We start from the raw sequence: 19,243 nt of genomic DNA on the forward strand, positions 1-19,243 counted from the left end.
GGACACTAATTAGTTCATGACTTCAGATATATTTATATCAGATAATGTCTCTAAAACCAATTATAATAAAAAACAGGTAAAATGCATGTTGTCCAAACAGATATTAAGTCCTGCCACCCAACAGCATTATAAGGGATCTTTTAAATTGCTACAGACTCAACACTGATGTGCAGGAATCACTGAATGCATGGTATTTAACTTGAGAGGACAAGATAAAACCAGAGACAGCTATGCTCAGAAAAAAAAAAAAACAAAAAAAAACTCATTTCAAAATTAAGAATGAAAAATAGTTATTTGTAAGGACAGAATATCAACAAAAGGAAGGAAACACCGTCATATTAGTCTTATACAAAGACAACCAAAAAACTTTGTGCCTCACCTGGACAGAGTTTATATTTTGTAACGGGGGTCTCAGAGCATCCCGAATCCATCTGTAAATCTCCACAGCAATTAGTTTTGCTTCATCCCGAACAGCTTTTTCTCGAGACTCAAAGAGTTTTGGCAACACTTTGATAATTGGCTTAAGCAAGATGATTTTGGAACCAAATTCACTAGAAATAAAACATTGGGGGAAAAAAAATCAAACTCGTCAACATGCAACATATTTGGGCACTATTAGCTTTCATTCACTCAAACATAGTTCTGTACTTATTATATAGTAATAGTTGAGCTTTTTTAAGGCAGGGGGAAAAAAAGGAATTCCTAACATCTATGTTTAGATATCACTCTTCTAAGAGTGTTATTTAATGCCTAGGGTCCAGAATATAAAAATCTTAAAACTAACCTAGGAAATCAGGTTAGGGATAATTCAAATCTATAAAGGACCAAACCCGTATAACATCTTAAATATACATGTATATACATAAAGGAGATTAAAAACATAAATCAGTTTATTTAGATGACTGAAATCTAAATATTTAGATGAGTGAAATTTAATTGCAGTAAGTTTTTTTTTGTTTTGTTTGTAAAGATTTTATTCGTTTCTTTGGCACAGAGAGAGACACAGAGGGAACACAAGTAGGGGGAATGGGAGAGGGAGAAGCAGGCTTTCTACGAAGCCCAATGCAGGGATCAATCCCAGGACGCTGGGATCATGACCTGAGCCACCCAGTCGCCCCTTGTAGTAAATTTTTAATAGTTCTTACGATTAAGGTGGTTCATTCAACTTGACAGATCACTAATCCTAGCAGCATGTGCTTCACTCTTGACTTCGAAGCTTACCACCTGTAACTCCAGGCAACCTACATCTCTCTTTGCTTCAGTTTTTCATGGGGAAAACAGTTGCATTCTGACTTCTTTTAAAGAGGTAGTACATTTAACCTTATATATTTGTTACATTTTATATTTTTAAGTTCCTAACTGGCCAAATTTAGCTTTCTGAGTCACTGTTAACATTTCTGCATAACAAATTCGGGAGCAAGAGGGATTCGGTTATGAAACAATACTGACATTCTGTAGCAGAACTCATAAGTTGACCCTTGAACATCACAAATTCAAACCGTGTGGGTCCACTCAGACATAGGCATTTTAGAGTACAGTACTGTAAATGTATTTTCTCTTCCTTATATTATAACATTTTCTTCTCTCTAGCTTACTTTGTTACAAGAATACAGTATATACTACAGATAACATACAGAATATATTAATTGATTGTTCAGGTTATTTCTAAGGCTTCCAGTCAACAGTAGGCTATTAGTAATTAGGTTTTGGGGAAGTCAAAATTTATACACAGATTTTTGACTGCATGGGGGTTAGTACCCCAACCCCTGTGCTGTTCAAGGGTCAACTTATTTATCTACTACATTCTTATTTATTTATCTAGTGTGTGTAAATTTATCTCCTGTACACAAATGCAACAAAAAATGTTAGTAATAACTACTGACATACTCCAAAAGGCTGGAGGAGGCAGAAAATATTCTCCTTCAGAAATGATATTTAAAAAGACACGTGGTTATATAGTTTAAATATAGATATCATAACATGAAAATAAACAAAATGATCTCCAAAAATTTCCTTTAAAATCCCCTTTAATAGAAAAGAACATTTTAATTTGGCTCAGTTGACCTTTAAGACTAAAGGAAAAATAAGAACTTAGGGTTATGAAACAGGACACTCAACACTGTGCCTGAAGAACATAACATCAGGGATCTTGGAGTCTTCCTTTAAAATTTTAAATTATCAGATTTGTTTCATCAGATTTTTTTGTTTCACTATCCTGGCCTAGTGAAAGATGGAAGACAAACCTAGAGAAGAGGTCCACATGGGAAACCGATAACTAAACAAAACTTAATCTGGTTACTAAATATATTACTATAGAAAACCACCCATGGGAGCGCCTGGGTGGTTTAGGTGGTTAAGCATCTGCCTTTGGCTCAGGTCATGATCTCGGGGTCCTGGGATCACGAGGCCCAACTAGGGTTCCCTGCTCAAAGGAGTCTGCTTCTCCCTCTCTCTCTTCCCTTCCTCTCTGCTCGTGCTAGCTCATTCTCTCTCTCTCTCTTTCTCGGTCTCTCTCAAATAAATAAAATCTTACAAAAAAAATAATAAAGAAAACCACCTATCGGTTCTAGAAGCCTGCTTTAGGGGCCACAGAACATTTCTGATTTCCTGAAGCTCTCATAAACACACGTAGTTTGAGTACTATGAGGAATATCTGGAACCTAGGATTGAACAGTTTGGCCTCAAGGTTCTTTTCTTTTTAAGATAAAATCTTTATTTGACAGAGACACAGTGAGAGAGGGAATATAAGCAGGGGGAGTGGGAGAAGCTGGCCTCCCACTAAGCAAGGAGCCTGATACAGGGCTTGATCCCAGGACCCTGGGATCATGACCTGAGCCGAAGGCAGACGCCTAACAGACTGAGCCACCCAGGCACCCCTGGCCTCAAGGTTCTTGAAGGTCCCAGAGAGCTATCTAATTCTACAATAGATTCTGAGATGCCTTAGGACAAATAAAGAATCACACAGGGATGGAACTAAACTACAACATCTGAAGGAAGACAGAAGAAGATAGACCTAACTTGCTATTTTTCTATACTTATTTTCCCAGTTAGTTTAAAAGTAAAATAATTAGAATTTACAGCATACTGAATTAGAAACTTCTAGTTTTGGGGCACCTGGGTAGCTCAGTGGGTTAACCCTCTGCCTTTGGCTTGGGTCATGACCTCAGGGTCCTGGGACCGAGCCCTGCGGAGCAGAGAGCCTGCGTCCCCCTTTCTCTCTACCTGCCTCTCTGCCAACCTGTGATCTCTCTCTCTGTCAAATAAATAAATAAAGTCTTAAAAAAAAACCAACAAACTTCTAGTTTAAAGGCAGATTATAGGGGTTCCTAGGTGGCTCAGTCAGTTAAGCATCTGCCTCTGCCTTTTGGCTCAGATCATGATCTCAGGGTCCTGGGACTAAGCCCCATGTTGAGCTCCCTGCTCAGTGGGGAGTCTGCCTCTCCTTCTCCCTTTACTCCACCCCCTGCTCATGTTCTCTCTCTCAAATAAAAATAAAATCTTTAAAGGCTGATTATAGCATAATACACATTTTTATTAAGAGATCCATTACTAAGGACAGAACATATCTATGGAGATAAGCAGTTTTTAAAAATTTTTTAGGTTTTACTTTTAAGTAATTGCTATACCCAACATGGGGCTTGAACTCAAAACCCCAAGATCAAGAGTCATATGCTTCACCAACTGAGCCAGCCAGGCACCCTGAGATAAGCATAGTCTTGATAACCAAGTCAATTCAATAAATTTCTAAGATGACAGATTGAACACACTATTTACTACTCATAAAACTACACCCACTATACTGTACTAGGCTTAAAATGAGGAAATATTTATTACACAACAGTCTAAGTGAAAATCAAATTTTATAAAAGAACTTTATGAAGCAAGCAAAAGACAATGTAAAAGTTTAAAACTTATAATTTCAGGATCATTTAACAAAATTTAGGAATTTTGGTATTTCTACACCAGAGGAAGCATTTTCTCCAAGAAGTAGGTCACACACAAAATTGCAAGAGAGCTGAGTTGGGATGGTCTTCACTCTCATAGGTCACACATTTAGGATTTCACTAGAGCTGCTTTCTAAAGTTTCTCATGTGGATAGTAATGGGGACAGGATATCAGATTAGAAGGATTGCCAAATCGGAACAAAACAGTGGTTTGTCTAAGTCAGAGTTCCATAGCAAATTACAGCCACTTGTTCCTGAAAGAGATTTCATTCATGAAAAACTTCACTGCCAAACAACAAGAAATTTTTGCGTTGAAAATAACTTATTGCATAAGAGTAAAAATTACTTTCTATTTGCTATTGCTGTGGTTCTATTTAAAGGCACAGAGCATTTACTTCCACTTTAATAAAAAGGCATCAAAACAAAACAAAACGGCATCAAAACAAAGGTCTGCTTTAGCAAATAAATAATCTTTAGCCAACATTTCAAAGTTCGTACATATGCTTGAGGATAACAAGCTTTAAATATCCTGAGGAGTGTTTTTCCATGAAAAGGCCAATTCCTAATTTGAAAACAGGTCAGAAATCTCCCCTGTTCATCTTCATTAGAAGGGGATTTAGATAAAATAACTATGCAACACCACTTGAAGACTAAGATTACTGAATAGAAAGCGCCACACTTGAGGAATGACTTTAGCTTTCCCAGGTCAATTATCCGGGTTGGTGTGGCACGCCAAGTCAAGTCCAGCAGTTTTCAATTCTGTTTAAGCCAGGAATTCAAACTCAGTTGAGATATTCTAGGGCAGAGAACTAAAGCAACAATTCTTACCTTAAGGCTTTCCTCAGTGTCTCTATGCAGGCCACTACTATCTTGGGGTTCTTGTTGTCCAGGCCTTTTAGGAGCTCCTCTTGCACAGCCTCGCCTTTCTCAATCTCTATGTACATTAGACAAATCTCAATGCCTAGCTCCTTGGCTTTGGCTTTGGGTTGGTTGAACACTTTACTTACAACACCCGACACAACTTCACCTGTGGTTCTGTAATATAGAGTACAAACAAACACCACCACACTCAAAAACACACTTTAGTAGAAAGAACTAGAAAAGGTCACGGGGGGGTGCCAAATACTTTTTAAAATGTTTAGAAATAAAGTAAATGAGTGTCTAATTTTTTTCATTTATGTTCAAGAACATGAAAGACAATCCTACACAAACCATGTTTAAGTTTAAGACATGTCACACCAAGCAATGACACAGAACCTTATCTTCTCTTTATAAATGTAGAAAATTCAAAGAAAGAAAGCAAAAATCCTTTGACATTCCATTATCCTGAGAAAACTACTTTCAACTATTTGGTACCCATCCTTCCAGATTTATCGCTCTACATTCAAGAGCAGATAGATATACATACATATATATTTTTCAAAAAAATAGGATTACAGAGTTCTTGCTTTTTTGAAAAATTTTTAAAAGGTCATTTTAAACATTTCTTAGAACAAGAGAATGTCTTCACAGAGGAGATGGATATGTACCTTTAATAACAAAGGGCTGCTCCTGATTCCTTGGCAAGATTTTACAGTAACTTTACTACTTTGACTTTCTTCTAAATTAAATAAAACCTGTACCATTGGAACTCAGAGGAACTGAGTGGGTTGGGGCTACATGTATTCATCAAAAAAGTTTCTGGGGGACGCCTGGGTGGCTCAGTTGGTTAAGCAGCTGCCTTCGGCTCAGGTCATGATCCCAGCGTCCTGGGATCGAGTCCCACATCGGGCTCCTTGCTCTGCAGGGAGCCTGCTTCTCCCTCTGCCTCTGCCTGCCATTCTGTCTGCCTGTGCTCGCTCTCTCTCTCATAAATAAATAAAATCTTAAAAAAAAAAAAAAAGTTTCTGGTATCAGAAGAAAAATGCAATTTAAAAAAAAGCAACATTCTCACTAATAGCAAGGGAAACTCAGTAATACTGGTAACAAAACTGTCAGGTTAATGATTGTCTTTATTGGTATAATCTTTGAAGTAAGTCAAGTATATATTTCTCATGCAATTAAGTTGAGCCCCCACCCCTTTTTTATGGAGGGTTCCTTTCAATGACATTAAGACTAGCATTAGAAAACCAGGTTTCTGAGGTATGGGAGAGTGGGTGATTAGGAACCTGGAGCATTTGCCGCACAAGTCCAACTGGCCAGGAGTCAAGAGAAGCTGTTTAGTTAGCAACGTCTCTCCTAAGAGGTAAAAATGCCTAATCACCACAGAGAGAAAGACATGTTTCTCAGATCACCTTGCTGGGAAGCCTTGTAGAAAGAGATTTTTGTACTACCCAAATGCTTTCCACTGAAATTCTGTTAATTCCTTTGCTAACACCCTAAAGTTTCCTCTAAAACTTAGTAGAGATTTTTCCCTCTGGTTTAAAGTTAATTCCCATACGGAAGGCTCAAAAGGAAACTTGCTCATCAAACCTTAAGCTATGGTTTTCAAGATTCCAATTCTAATTTGTTCTTTAGAGATCTCATGTACCATTTAGGTTTTTGAAAGTAAAGAACCAAATGAAAAACAAGTACCAAGGAGCTATGAAAGTAAGAAAATTAATATCTTCTAAAAGTGCTAATAACTAAGGACAACGATCCACAAACATACATAAATTAATTGATGCCACACCAGACAAGGGTTTTACCAGAAAAGCTGGAAAGAAATAACTTACTTTCCTGCTACATGGGCATTTTCAACATAAACAAGTGCAGCTTCTAATCCTTTCAACTGAACCACTGCATTGGAATCAGTCACAAATTTTTTGATCAGTCCCAAAAATTTGGACCATTCTGGGCTCTTTTCATCCTTTATTTTCTGGAAGATCTTCAGGGCCTCTTCATACCCACTTAACCTTGCTTTCCAGAGCTAAAAGAAAAGAATTTTGAAGCAAAACACAATTTAATGATATTATTATCTACTGTTAATTGGGGGTGGGGTGGGATGACTGCCCTCTACCAGGTAATTTGAATAAAGGACCCCATGATTAGAAACAAAAAAAGGTTAAGAAATTCAGAGTTTTCAAAGAAGATTAGTTTATAAACTTTTTTTGGTTAGTTTATAAACTTTTTTTTTATTTGCAATATTCTTTCAAGGCCATCTAGAATTCCTAACAGGTCACTATAAACGTATCTCACTTTGTATCCAAGTATTAGTTCTCCCTTTTTTGTAATCCGTAAATTACAATTAAAGATGTAATGATTTAAAAATGAGATATCAAGGGCGCCTAGGTTCCTCAGGCAGTTAAGCGACCATCCCGACTCCTGATTTCAGCTCAGGTCATGATCTCAGCCTTGTGAGGTGGAGCCCCGTGTCAGGCTCTGAGATCAGCACGTAATCTGCTTGAGATTCTACCCCACACCCCACTCACTCGAGCATGTGAGCTCTTTCTCTCTCAAATAAAATCTTTAAAAAAATTGAGAAATCATCCTACTGCAACAGTCTCCAAAGCATGTTGCTTCTCAGCAGTATCGTGTAATCATCAGGCAGCTCTATACTGTACCACAGAGGGTCAACTGCTGAAAAAACAAGCCAATGACACTGAAATCTGAATTCAGGAAAGTCTTACCTTGTGTTCACATTTCTGATCAACCGGCAATTTCATCCACTCACTGTCATCTCCCATTGTGCTTCCAGTTTCTCCTCAGAATTAAGAGTAATTCCTGGTCAGAGAGAAATCGGTACCTAGTTAAGTTCACAATCAAGCAGTCTTATAAGACAAAATGACTTTTCTGAGATTATTATTTTAGCATGCATATACCAGTAAGAGTAAAAAAGCTCTTTCTTTGGTCAAACGCCCATTTAATTCCATTAATCGAACATTTAAAAAGTGAAAGAAAAAAGTTAATGAAAAAACTCTATGGGGCGCATGGGTGGCTCAGTGGGTTAAAGCCTCTGCCTTCAGCTCAGGTCATGATCCCAGGGTTCTGGGATCGAGACCCACAACGGGCTCTCTGCTCAGCAGGGAGCCTGATGCCCCCTCTCTCTCTGCCTGCCTCTCTGCCTACTCGTGATCTCTGTCTGTCAAATAAATAAATAAAATCTAAAAAGAGAGAGAGAAAAAAAAAAACCCATGAAATTAACATAAAAAAATATCTAAATGAGGGGCACCTTGTCTGGCTTAGTCTGTAGAGCATGCGACTATTAATCTCAGGGCTGTGAATTCAAGCCCTACACTGGGTGTAGAGATTACTTAAATAAATAAAACCTAAAAAAAAAAAAAGACAAGACACTTATATATTTTCCCAAATAGGAACTTCCTAGGTATATAACAAAGCCAGGATAAAAGAGCTGAGTTTCCTGGCCTTTAACAGGGCAAGAAAAGAGTTTCAAAGAAAGTCATACATACGTTAACCTAAAATTCCTTTAGAAAATAATCAATATGTAAAAATCTCAGTGTTTTCCAGCTCTCTACCTAATTCTGATAAATATGACTCTAGACAGTATGATTACATAAACTAATAAAAAATTAAGCCCCTAAATGAACCATTCCTTTATAAACTTTATATCATTTTTCAGTTAGGTTTATAGTCAACATTCCTTTAATAATTTTATGCTATTCATTTAGAGAACACCTTTCTTTTCTGATTATGAAAGTAATGTACGTCAACTGCAGAAAATCTGGAAGTTAAAATATGTAAGGAAGTACAGTATTAAAACAATTTTACCACCAATTATTAACGATGATGAACACTGAAGTGTATGAATCCTTCCAGAGTCTTTTCTTTAAATATTTATTTATTTACTTGGAGGGGGTGAGGTTGGCACAGGAGGTCATGATCTGAGCCCAAACCAAGAGTTCAAGGCTTAACCAACTGTTGCACCCAGGTGCCCCTGGAGGTTTTTCAATGAACATGCAGTGTATAAATTATATGAAAGAGACAGGGACAATCCTCTTGTAACCTTTTTTTTTTTTAAAGATTTTATTTATTTATTTGTCAGAGAGAGCGAGAGAGAGTGAGCACAGGCAGACAGAGTGGCAGAGGGAGAAGCAGGCTCCCTGTGGAGCAAGGAGCCCGATGCGGGACTCAACCCCAGGACGCTGGGATCATGACCTGAGCCGAAGGCAGCCGCTTAACCGAGCCACCCAGGCGTCCCTTGTAATCTTTTTCTTACATAGCCACAAACATTTTCCCATGTTTGAGAACGTGATGTTTAAAGGTTACATAGCACTCCATTTTATAAATATACCAAAATTACCAATCTTAACATTGGACATTTAGATTGTTTCCTATTTTTCAGTATTATCTATAACATAGAAGGGATCCTGCTCATCTCTCCATTTCCAGTCCCAATGTGACATAAAATAAACCTTCAATAAATATTTGTTTAATGAATATGTACTTTGATGGTGTCTACTATGAATCGGGTGCTGTGTACTTTCTAAACTTGATGATTCACTTTGTACTAACAGCAACTACATCAAAGAAAGATATTCTCTCTACTTTACACACTAGGCTCATAAAATTTATGCAACATGTCTGAAATACAAAACTGGAATCACATTATGATTCAGTCTATGCCTCTTTCTTTATATCCTGTTCCCTCCCATCAAAATGTAGGGAATATCCCAGTGAAAACTGTATAGTCGAAGAATTACATTTATTAGAGTAAGTGGAATTTTCATTAAGACTTCTCTCCAAAACCCCTGGAACCCTAAGAACAACAGCTGTGTGTTTTAGAGAATGAATCAAACCTTAATAGAGATTCTGCAGCAATGGTGGAGGATAAAATAGTACAGCAGTTTATAAAGTAGTATAGTAAAAAGGTAATAATAGTACTACTACTAATAGTATTAACACTATTATTAAATAGTACTACTACTAATAGTATTAACACTATTATTAAATAGTACAACAGCTTATAAAGTATAAAGCATTACCCAAGTTGGAGATGTACATACTCTACTTCATTCCTAGGTATCTACCCTAGGAATTGATACCAACTTCTTTCAGAAGATCTTATACTAGATATTCACAGCAATGTTGTTCATAAAAGCCAGAAGCTTAAAGCACTTTACAAATTCATCAGAAATTAATGAATAGTGGTATATTTAGTGCAATATTATATGGCAATTTAAATGAATGAACTATGCAGTGCTTCTCAAACTCTTTAGTGAATGATCCATCTTTTTTTTTTTTTTTAAGATTTTATTTATTTATTTGACAGAGAGAGAACACAAGCAAGGGGAGCTGCAGGCAGAGGGAGAAGCAGGTTCCCTGTGGAGCAGCGAGCCCAATGTGGGGCTCAATTCCAGGACCCTGGGATCATGACCTGAGCCGAAGGCAGATGCTCAACCCACTGAGCCACCCAGGGCCCCCCATGATCTATCTTTTTAAAAATTTCAAGTAACTGTACACTAATATGTCTATAAAATACAATAAACATTATTAGCTCTGTGTATTTTTGGAGTTCCCCAAGTGAATGGAAAATAGTACGTCCATCATGTAAACCAATTTGGTGGTTCCTTAAAAAGTTAAACATGGAATTATCATACGGCTCTGCAACCCAAAAAATGAAAACAGGTACTCCAACAAGTACATGAATATTCATAGTGGCACTATTCACTTGAAGCAATAAATAGCCCAAATGTCCATCAATGGATGAATAAATTCTGACATGTAATTACAATGGACTATTATTCAGCCATAAAAGGGAATGAAGTACTGTACAGGCTACCACACGGTTGAACTTCATAAACATGTTAAGTGAAAGAAGCCAAACACAAAAAGTCCCATGTTGTAGGATTCCATTTATATGAAATGTCCAGAGCAGATCAATCCTCGGAGATAGAATGCAGACTGGGTGTTGCCGGTAGTTGGAGAGACTGGGAAATAAGAAGTAACTGCTTAATGGGTAAGGAGTTTCACTGTGGTATGATGAAAATGTTTTGAAACTAGATAGAGGAGGTGCTGGCACAACACTGTGCCTGTACAAAATGCAACTGAATTGTTCACTTTAAAAGAGTTAATTTTATGTTATGTAAATTTCATCTCAATAGATTTTTCTTCTTCTTTTTTTTTAAGTTTTCAGGTGATTCTAATGTGCAGCCTGGGTGGAAAACCTCCAAAGTTACTTTCTTGGCACAAGTTTGAGCTGCAAAGGCAATATCTCTTATCTGTTTTTTTGTTTTTGTTTTTTAAAGACAAACACTTGATGAAAGTCTTCAAAACATTTTCCAACCAAGAGAATGTGAACTGTCAGTATTTGACTGTCAGTATTCTTTAAGTTCACTGCAATACTTCTTTTTTCCTTGTTGGTCACTTTTATAAACATTAAGTAAAAGGTTATCCAGCCTAACTGTCTCATACAAAATTTAAATGCCATTATGTTATGCTTTCTGAAATGGCTTTTACTACTTTATTGCCTGAGTTTTTAAAAATTGGTATTTAAGGCTTTGTTTCTTTCTAATCAAAGGAAAGGCCTGCTTCATACCAAAACTTCCCCAGCCACTGAAATAATGAATACAGTGATTATTTATAAATGTGGCACTGGGGACTCTTGCTCTGTGTTTGTCTTCTTCTAGGATTGATATACTAAGAAAAAAAACTTATCCACTAAATTTCTCCCATAATTGTTTTAATTTTAACTTTAGAATTTAGTTTTTTACATATGCAAGAAAATATACACAATATGAGTTATGAAGCATTACAATAAAATTGAGCCAATGACCTAACATCTAGCAGCCGAAAAATTAGAACACTATTACTCTTAATATTACTGCACTTGTACATTTCTTTCCTACCCCATCCTTCTTCCTACAGAAGTACATCCCTGAAGTCCATTTAGTTCTATGCCACAGTTACAGTCACACATCCCTAAACAACAAAGTTAACTGTGTTTATTTGTGAGCTTTAGAAAAATATTATCTGTGTTGTCTTCCATAACTTCCTTTTTTCATTCAGTATTTCATTTGTAAAATTCATCCATGTGTATACTATAGTTCAAAGCTACTCAAAATGTGGTCCAAAAGCTTGTGCTGGCTCACAAACATGTGGGAGATAAGTACAGAAATGGAGATAAGAGTTTAGAAACTGCCATAGCACCTATTCTAACTCCTTTTATTATAGTGGTTTGAGGAACTGAAAAAATTCAGCAATGTTAAAGTATAAAATGCAACACAGAAAGCAAGGGTGTGTAAAGTCAGGCTGCAAAGTAGTCAAGATCAAACCATGGACAGACCTGTGAGCAGTGTTAAGGAAGTCGGACTTTACCCCAAGTGTAAAATGAAACTTTGAAGGACTATAAATAGGTAATACTACATATGCCATCAAACTTACATTTTTGAACACTGTATGTTGTGTATGTAAAAAGCAATATAAAGAATGGTTTGGAAGGCAGTAACAACGGAAGGAAATCAGTTAGAATACAGTGGTCTAAATGAAAGATGATGGGCCTGGAACCTAAGGATAGTAGCAATGCACATAGAGGAAAACAGGATGAATTTTAGAGATATAAGGAGTGTAAAGAATAGTTTTACAGAGTGAATGTAGAAGAGTGGCTCAGTCTGTTAAGCGTCTGCCTTCAGCTCAGGTCTTGATCTCAGGGTCCCGGGATCAAGTCCCAAGTCAGGCTCCCTGCTCAGGGGGAGTCTGCTTCTCCCTCTACCATCTCCACCTGCTTGTGATCTCTCTCTCAAATCATTACAAATAAAATCTAAGAAAAAGAAAGAAAATAAAATACATTACACATAGCGTATAGGCCTTTTTTAAAAGCCAGGCGTGGAGCTCAACAAGGGGCTCAAACTCATGACCATGAGACCAAGACCCGAGGACATGTAACCAACTGAGCCACCCAGGCACCCCCACATAATATACAGACATTTTATAGTTTTATTATAGTCACTTTACCTTCTTTACTTTTATGTATACATTGACCAAATAAAGAACTGAAACTAGGGCTTTTGCTTTTTCTTTTAAACCTTTCTTGGTCTAATTAACATTTGGAGGCAAGACCCTGCATCTCCTGCTCCTTCACAGAATTTAGGGCACTATTTACAATAGTCCCAAAGTTCCTACTTAAAACAGCTCATACCAATCATATATCTCAATAGTACTTTATATTTTACAAGTATTTATAATTTTTTTTATTTGAGATTCCAGTGAGGAAGACATTTAACTGCTTCTATGTATTTCACAATGTAAGTGCAAGCACACTGTTTTATTACCTCCCTGAGTTTTCTTTCATTTCTATATTATTCTTAGTTATGCAGCTTGTTCTTACTAAACTATAAGATTCCCTAGAGCAAGGGCGTTTTTTTGTCTTATTAATCTCTATTCTCACAATGCTCAAAAAAACCCCACAAAAAACAACATGGGATAAAGCAAATATAATTATCCTTTTTTTTTTTTTTAAGATTTTTTATTTATTTGACACAGAGAGACATAGCAAGAGAGGGAACACAAACAGGGGGAGCTGCAGAGAGAAAGGGAGAAGCAGGCTTCCCGCTGAGCAGGGAGCTGGATATGGGGCTCGATCCTAGGACCCTGGGATCATGACCTGAGCTGAAGGCAGATGCTTAACAACTGAGCCACCAGGTGCCCCTAATTATCCTCTTCTTACATATAGGGAAATAAAGGTTCAGTGTCTTACCTAAGGTCATCTAAGTAGGAAAGACTGGTCTAGGAGAGATTTCTTGAATCCTAGTTTGGTGAAATTCTTACAAATTATCTATATATGGTTTCTAGGTTATCTATAGTGAAAACTATTAAAACTTTATAAATAATAATATTTATCTTCGTGATTACCTAATTCACTTAAAATATAAAGAGAAAAAAAAAGAAAGAAAATATAGAGTAGGGGCGTCTGGGTGGCTCCGTCTGGGTGGCTCACTTGGTTAAACGTCTGCCTTTGGCTCAGGTCATGATCTCAGGATCCTGGGATCCAGCCTCTAATTGGCCCACTTTTCCCTCACCCTCTCCCCCTGCTTGTACTCTCTCTCTCTCTCTGCCAAATAAATAAAATCTTTAAAAAAAAGAAAAAGAGAAAAAACAGAAAGAGTAAGTGAGCATAATATGAAAAACAAGTTCATTTGCCTCCAAAAGGACTTATGTAATTTAGATATTTAAATTTAGGGGCCCCTGGGTGGCTCAGTGGGTTGGGCCTCTGCCTTCCGCTCAGGTCATGGTCTCGGGGGTCCTGGAATAGAGTCCCGCATCAGGCTCTCTGCTCTGCGGGGAGCCTGCTTCTCCCCCCCCACCCCCACTTGCCTCTCTGCCTACCTGCGATCTCTCTCTCTGTGAAATAAATAGAAATCTTAAAAAAAAATAAAAATAAATAAATTTAAAATTTAAAGGGGTATCATCCCTTATCAGCTGCTGCCTAATAATCAAGTCTAACTCCCCAACTGGGCCTTAAAACACTGTTAACCTGCTTTTGAATAAAAAGGGAATAACTATAGTTTTAACTCTAATTGTAATTTGGAATTATTCATACAATCCAACCCCCTCACTACCACCCTGCCCCAAAGCCTACATTCCATTGAGATGGCTCTACCAACTGATCAAGAAAATCTTTCCTTGGGGCGCCTGGGCGGCTCAGTGGGCTAAAGCCTCTGCCTTCCGCTCCCGACATGATTCCAGGGTCCTGGGATCAAGCCCCCCATCAGGCTCTCTGCTCAGCGGGGAGCCTGCTTCCTCCTCTCTCTCTCTCTCTGCCTGCCTCTCTGCCTACTTGTGATCTGTGTCTGTCAGATAAATAAATAAAATTAAAAAAAAAAAAAAAGAAAATCTGTCCTTGAGATTAATAAAAACAAAAGGATGGTGGACTATGATGGCTATAATTCATATAAATTCTAAATTTCTGACTATAATTACAGAACATTTGGAGAAGGGATCATTAAAGTCATTACTTGTTTGAAAGCTGAACTTTGTCTCTGCAAATTTTAACTACCCATTATCACAAAGGAAAGTAAAGGCCTTGGGAACATTCAGAATATATACAGGAAGTAAGAGGAGCGTCAGAATCAGTATAAAATGGAATACATATAGAATAAAACAACAATTTCTTGAAAATTCAGGTAACTTAAAGGTGGAATGTTTTCTTTAGAGGAATGCAGTACTGTTTTCAATACACACAGCAAATTGAAACCAAACTAACATTCACAATGGCCAAAGAATGGGAACCAACCAAATGTCCATCTACTAATGAACAAGATAAGAAAAATATGGTAAGTCCATACCAGTGAAATATTATTCCTAATAAACAGAAATGAAGTACTATAAAGAACTCCTAAGGGTTGCCTGGGCTACTCAGTTGGTGCCCGATTCTTGATTTCAGCTCAGGATCTTGGGGTCATGGAATTGAGCCCACTCTAAAAAAAAACCAACTCTTAAAACTCAACAATAAACAACCCAATTAAAAAATGGGCAAAGGACTTGACTAGCTAGACACTCCGCCAAAGAAGATCTATAAATGGCCTTATAATAAGCACATTAGAAGATGCTCATCATTATTAATCATTATGGAAACATGTATCAAAACTCTAAGAGACCACCTCACACCTATTAGGATGGCTATTATCAAAACAAAACAAAACAAAACAAAACAAGTGTTGACAAGGATATGGGGAAATTGAAACCCTTGTACCTGCTGTTACGAATATAAAATGGGAGGTGGGCTCAGTTGGTTAAGCGTCTGCCTTTGGCTCAGGTCATGATCCCAGAGTTCTGGGACCAGGACAACATGCGCTCCCTGCTAAGGCTTCTCCTTCTCCCTCTGCTCTTCCCCCTGCTGCTTGTCCTAGCTCTCAATCACTCATTCTCTCAACTAAATAAATAAAATCTTAAAAAAAAAAAAAAAAGAATGTAAAATGGTACAGTTGCTGTGGAAAACAATATGACAGTTTCTCAAAATATAAAAAATAGAATTACTATGTGACCCAGCAATTCCACTTCTGGGTATATGCTCCAAAGAACTGAAAGCAGGGTCTCAAAGACCTATTTGTATACCCATGTTCATTTCATAGCAACATTATTCAAAATAACTAAAAAGTGGAATACACATAGAAGAGAATATTATTTAGCCTTAAAAATAAATTCTGACATATGCTATAACCTGGATGAGCTCTGAGGCCAATGCTGATGTGATAAGCCAGCCACAAAGATACAAATACTGTATGATTCCACTCATAAGCGGCAGTCAAAATCAGAGATATAAAGGAGAGTGGTTGTTGCCAGTGAATGGATGGATTGAGGAATGGAGTATAAAGCTTCAGTTTTCCAAAATGAAAAAAATGATGATGGATGATGGTTATGTTTCTATAACATAATGAATGTATCTGAATCACTTCTCAGCCTTTTGGCTAAGATCAAGTGTAGTACCTGTTCTTAACAGTTTAGTAAATGTATTTGACACCAGTGACCTGCACACTTAAAAAGGGTTAAAATGGTAAATTTTATGTTGTATGTATTTTACTACACACACACACACACACACACACACACACACACACACAAGAAATGACGTACTGATAAATGCTATAACATGGATGAGCCTTGAAAACATTATACCTAGAAGAAACTAGTCACAAATAACTACATGATTATATGATTCCTTTTATATGAAATGTCCAGAATGGGCAAGTCTTTAGAGACAGAAAGTAGATCAGTGTTTGCCTAGGACTGGTGTTTGGGGAAATTAAAAGGGTAAAGGCTAAGGAGTATGGGATTTCTTCTTGGGGTAATGAAAATGTTTTAAAATTGACTGTGGTGATGATTGCACAAATCTAGATAAGCCACTGAATTGTACACTTTAAATGGTTGAGTGGTATATAAATTATATTTCATTAAAACTGCTTTTTAGGGGTGCTTGGGTGGCTGAGTCAGTCAGGCGTCTGCCTTTGGCTCGGGTTATGATCCCAAGGTCCTGGGATCAAGCTCTGCATCAGGCTACCTGCTCAGCAGGAAGCCTGCTTCTCCCTCTCCCTCTGTAGTTCCCCCTGCTTGTGCTCTCTCTCTCACTCAAATAAATAAATAAAAATCTAAAAAAAAAAGAAAAAGAAAAAAAGCTTTAAAAGAAAAAAACCAACGTTTACCAACAAAAGTCCTTAGGACATAAGAAAGATAAGAATGATTTGTTCAAGCTACTGATCATTTTACATGTGCAGGCTGGCTGCACAGGTTAGAGTCCTTTCTAATAACAAGGTCTAATAATGAGGAATTAGTCTATTCCACTCTTACCTTAAGCATTCACATTCGCTAAATTTCCCTATGGGCAAACCATGATGCACCTAAGTTCACAGAAGTACAAATAAGAAGTCTTAACAAATAATCATAATACAAAATACATTATGTGCAGAAAGTGCCTTAAGCAAGGGATAAATCAGGGTTACGGAGTTCAAAATAGGATTAACCACCAGCACGTGAGGGATGGTCACTGAAAATCGTATGGATTTTTAAAAAACAGACAAAGACACCAAAGTAGGAGATATTCTAGGCTGAGGAAAAAAGATAGGCAAAGTCTTGGAGATAGGAAAGTACAGAGCACGTTCAGAGAACAATGAATGGCTCCATTTACTATAGTCTGAGACAAGAGATAGACTAGGGTCAGATCATGTCGAATTGTGAATATTAAGCTAAACAGCAGAAGATGATGACTGAAGCAAGAATATAACACGATCCGATCTGTGTCAGAAAGATAAATCTATGTAGAATGGATTGAAAGGGAAAGGAAAAATGGAATCTTGATAGGAAATTATTGCAGTACCTTAGGACAAAGATAAATAGGAGCCATGGGGGTCTTCGGAATGGACAGGATGGGCAGGGGGTACTGAAGGAAGGTAATTAAAGAGGTAGAATCAGTAAGCCTTAGCAAGTAAAGATGTGGGAGTTGGAAGAGTCTAGCAGGAGACTCCAGTCTAGGTGACTAGGAGAACAGCAGTGCTAATGACATAAAAATATCAGTAGTAGTTCTGGATTGTTTATTTTCGGGAAGAAGAGAAGAGGTAAGGAATATGATGAGTTTGGTTTTAGACTTGAGAAATATGATCTTTAAGTGGCTGGAAATATGGCATAGGATTAGACAGAGGATTCTGGATTTTTTAAACACAGACATGGGAAACCGAGCCGTCATTACACAGCAAGGTTTGATGCTTCAAGAGTGAAGAAAATCGCCAACAAAGAGAAGCATTAATAAAATTAATTTGAACTAGGGCGCCTGGGTGGCTCAGTGGGTTAAGCCGCTGCCTTCGGCTCAGGTCATGATCTCAGGGTCCTGGGATCGAGTTCCGCATCGGGCTCTCTACTCAGCAGGGAGCCTGCTTCCCTCTCTCTCTCTGCCTGCCTCTCTGCCTACTTGTGATCTCTCTCTGTCAAATAAATAAATAAAATCTTAAAAAAAAAATTAATTTGAACTATACCCGATGCTTACTATAGTTCATTCAATCTAGTCCATACTACAAATGTTTATACTTTCAAATTATTCAGAGCTCTCAAGAGACTTTACCCTGGCTGAAACAGAGGAAAAGGTAAGGAAGCCAGCTAAAATAAATCTGTTCTACAAAAATATTATAATCTTATACCACTGCTGTATCTAAAACGACTTCCAAATAGCTCAAAATACCATACAGTCACACTAATGCTGAAAAAGATTTAGATGTAATTGTTTATTTTTAGACCAGAGGTTAAGAAATGTTTCCAAGGTCATACATAAAGGCAGAACTTAGAATAAATTTCAAACTGATTTTTTAGGTTAGTATTCAATTAAATAACAAATTACCTACTAAGTATGCATTATGTATTATTTTAACATATACACCCAAGATATCTATGCATCGTCTCATTCATCAACCAGCTAAAAGTAAGACACCAAGAGACTAAGTCATGAGTAATGTTAGAGCTGGGCCTACAGTCTGTATCTCTTTCCTCTCAGTCCACAACTCTGCTGCACCACTCACGGGTCCAAGTGTAATGTCCTTTCAAGTTCCTGTAACTTGACAGTCTATAAGAATAATTACACAGCTACTAGACAGACTGTTTTAGCTTTCTACTTGGGAAGAAGCTGTGGCAGTGAAACTATTTTATGGCTAATTCCCAAGCTCTTGACCTACAAAAGCTCTTCACTATCACAATACAAGAGATCTGTATCTGATTACCGTTCTTGGACTCTCACTTCTGGGTAAGGAAATGCTACCGCAGAAGCACAGAATAAGTGTGAGGAAGTTTGAGGAAAATTTCTGCCCACTCAAAAAACAACCCCTTTGAATGACCAATGAAGTATGATAACAGATTCACTCAAAACAAAAATAATAATTAATAATACAGGGATAAAACACAATACACAT

At 37.3% G+C, this 19,243-nt stretch overlaps 1 protein-coding gene and 1 pseudogene across 4 annotated transcripts in view; one reads left to right on the plus strand and one right to left on the minus strand.

Moving 5' to 3' along the window:
* The window catches only part of CKAP5 (cytoskeleton associated protein 5), a 103,913-nt gene that overhangs the window by 61,975 nt on the left and 22,695 nt on the right, over positions 1–19,243 (minus strand). For all 4 annotated transcript variants that reach the window (XM_032844653.1, XM_032844652.1, XM_032844656.1 and 1 more), the window contains exons 2-5: positions 7,532–7,625; positions 6,638–6,831; positions 4,773–4,979; positions 380–551 (exon numbers count right to left, since the gene is read on the minus strand). In XM_032844653.1, coding sequence (XP_032700544.1) covers positions 380–551; positions 4,773–4,979; positions 6,638–6,831; positions 7,532–7,588 — 630 coding nt within the window. In that variant the 5' untranslated portion in view covers positions 7,589–7,625. The remainder of the gene's footprint in view (positions 1–379; positions 552–4,772; positions 4,980–6,637; positions 6,832–7,531; positions 7,626–19,243) is intronic.
* On the plus strand, positions 16,245–16,401 carry LOC116859446 (annotated as a pseudogene).

This window comes from Lontra canadensis, unplaced genomic scaffold, assembly GCF_010015895.1.
Source record: "Lontra canadensis isolate GAN:19392208 unplaced genomic scaffold, GSC_riverotter_1.0 scaffold154, whole genome shotgun sequence".
NCBI lineage: Eukaryota > Metazoa > Chordata > Mammalia > Carnivora > Mustelidae > Lontra > Lontra canadensis.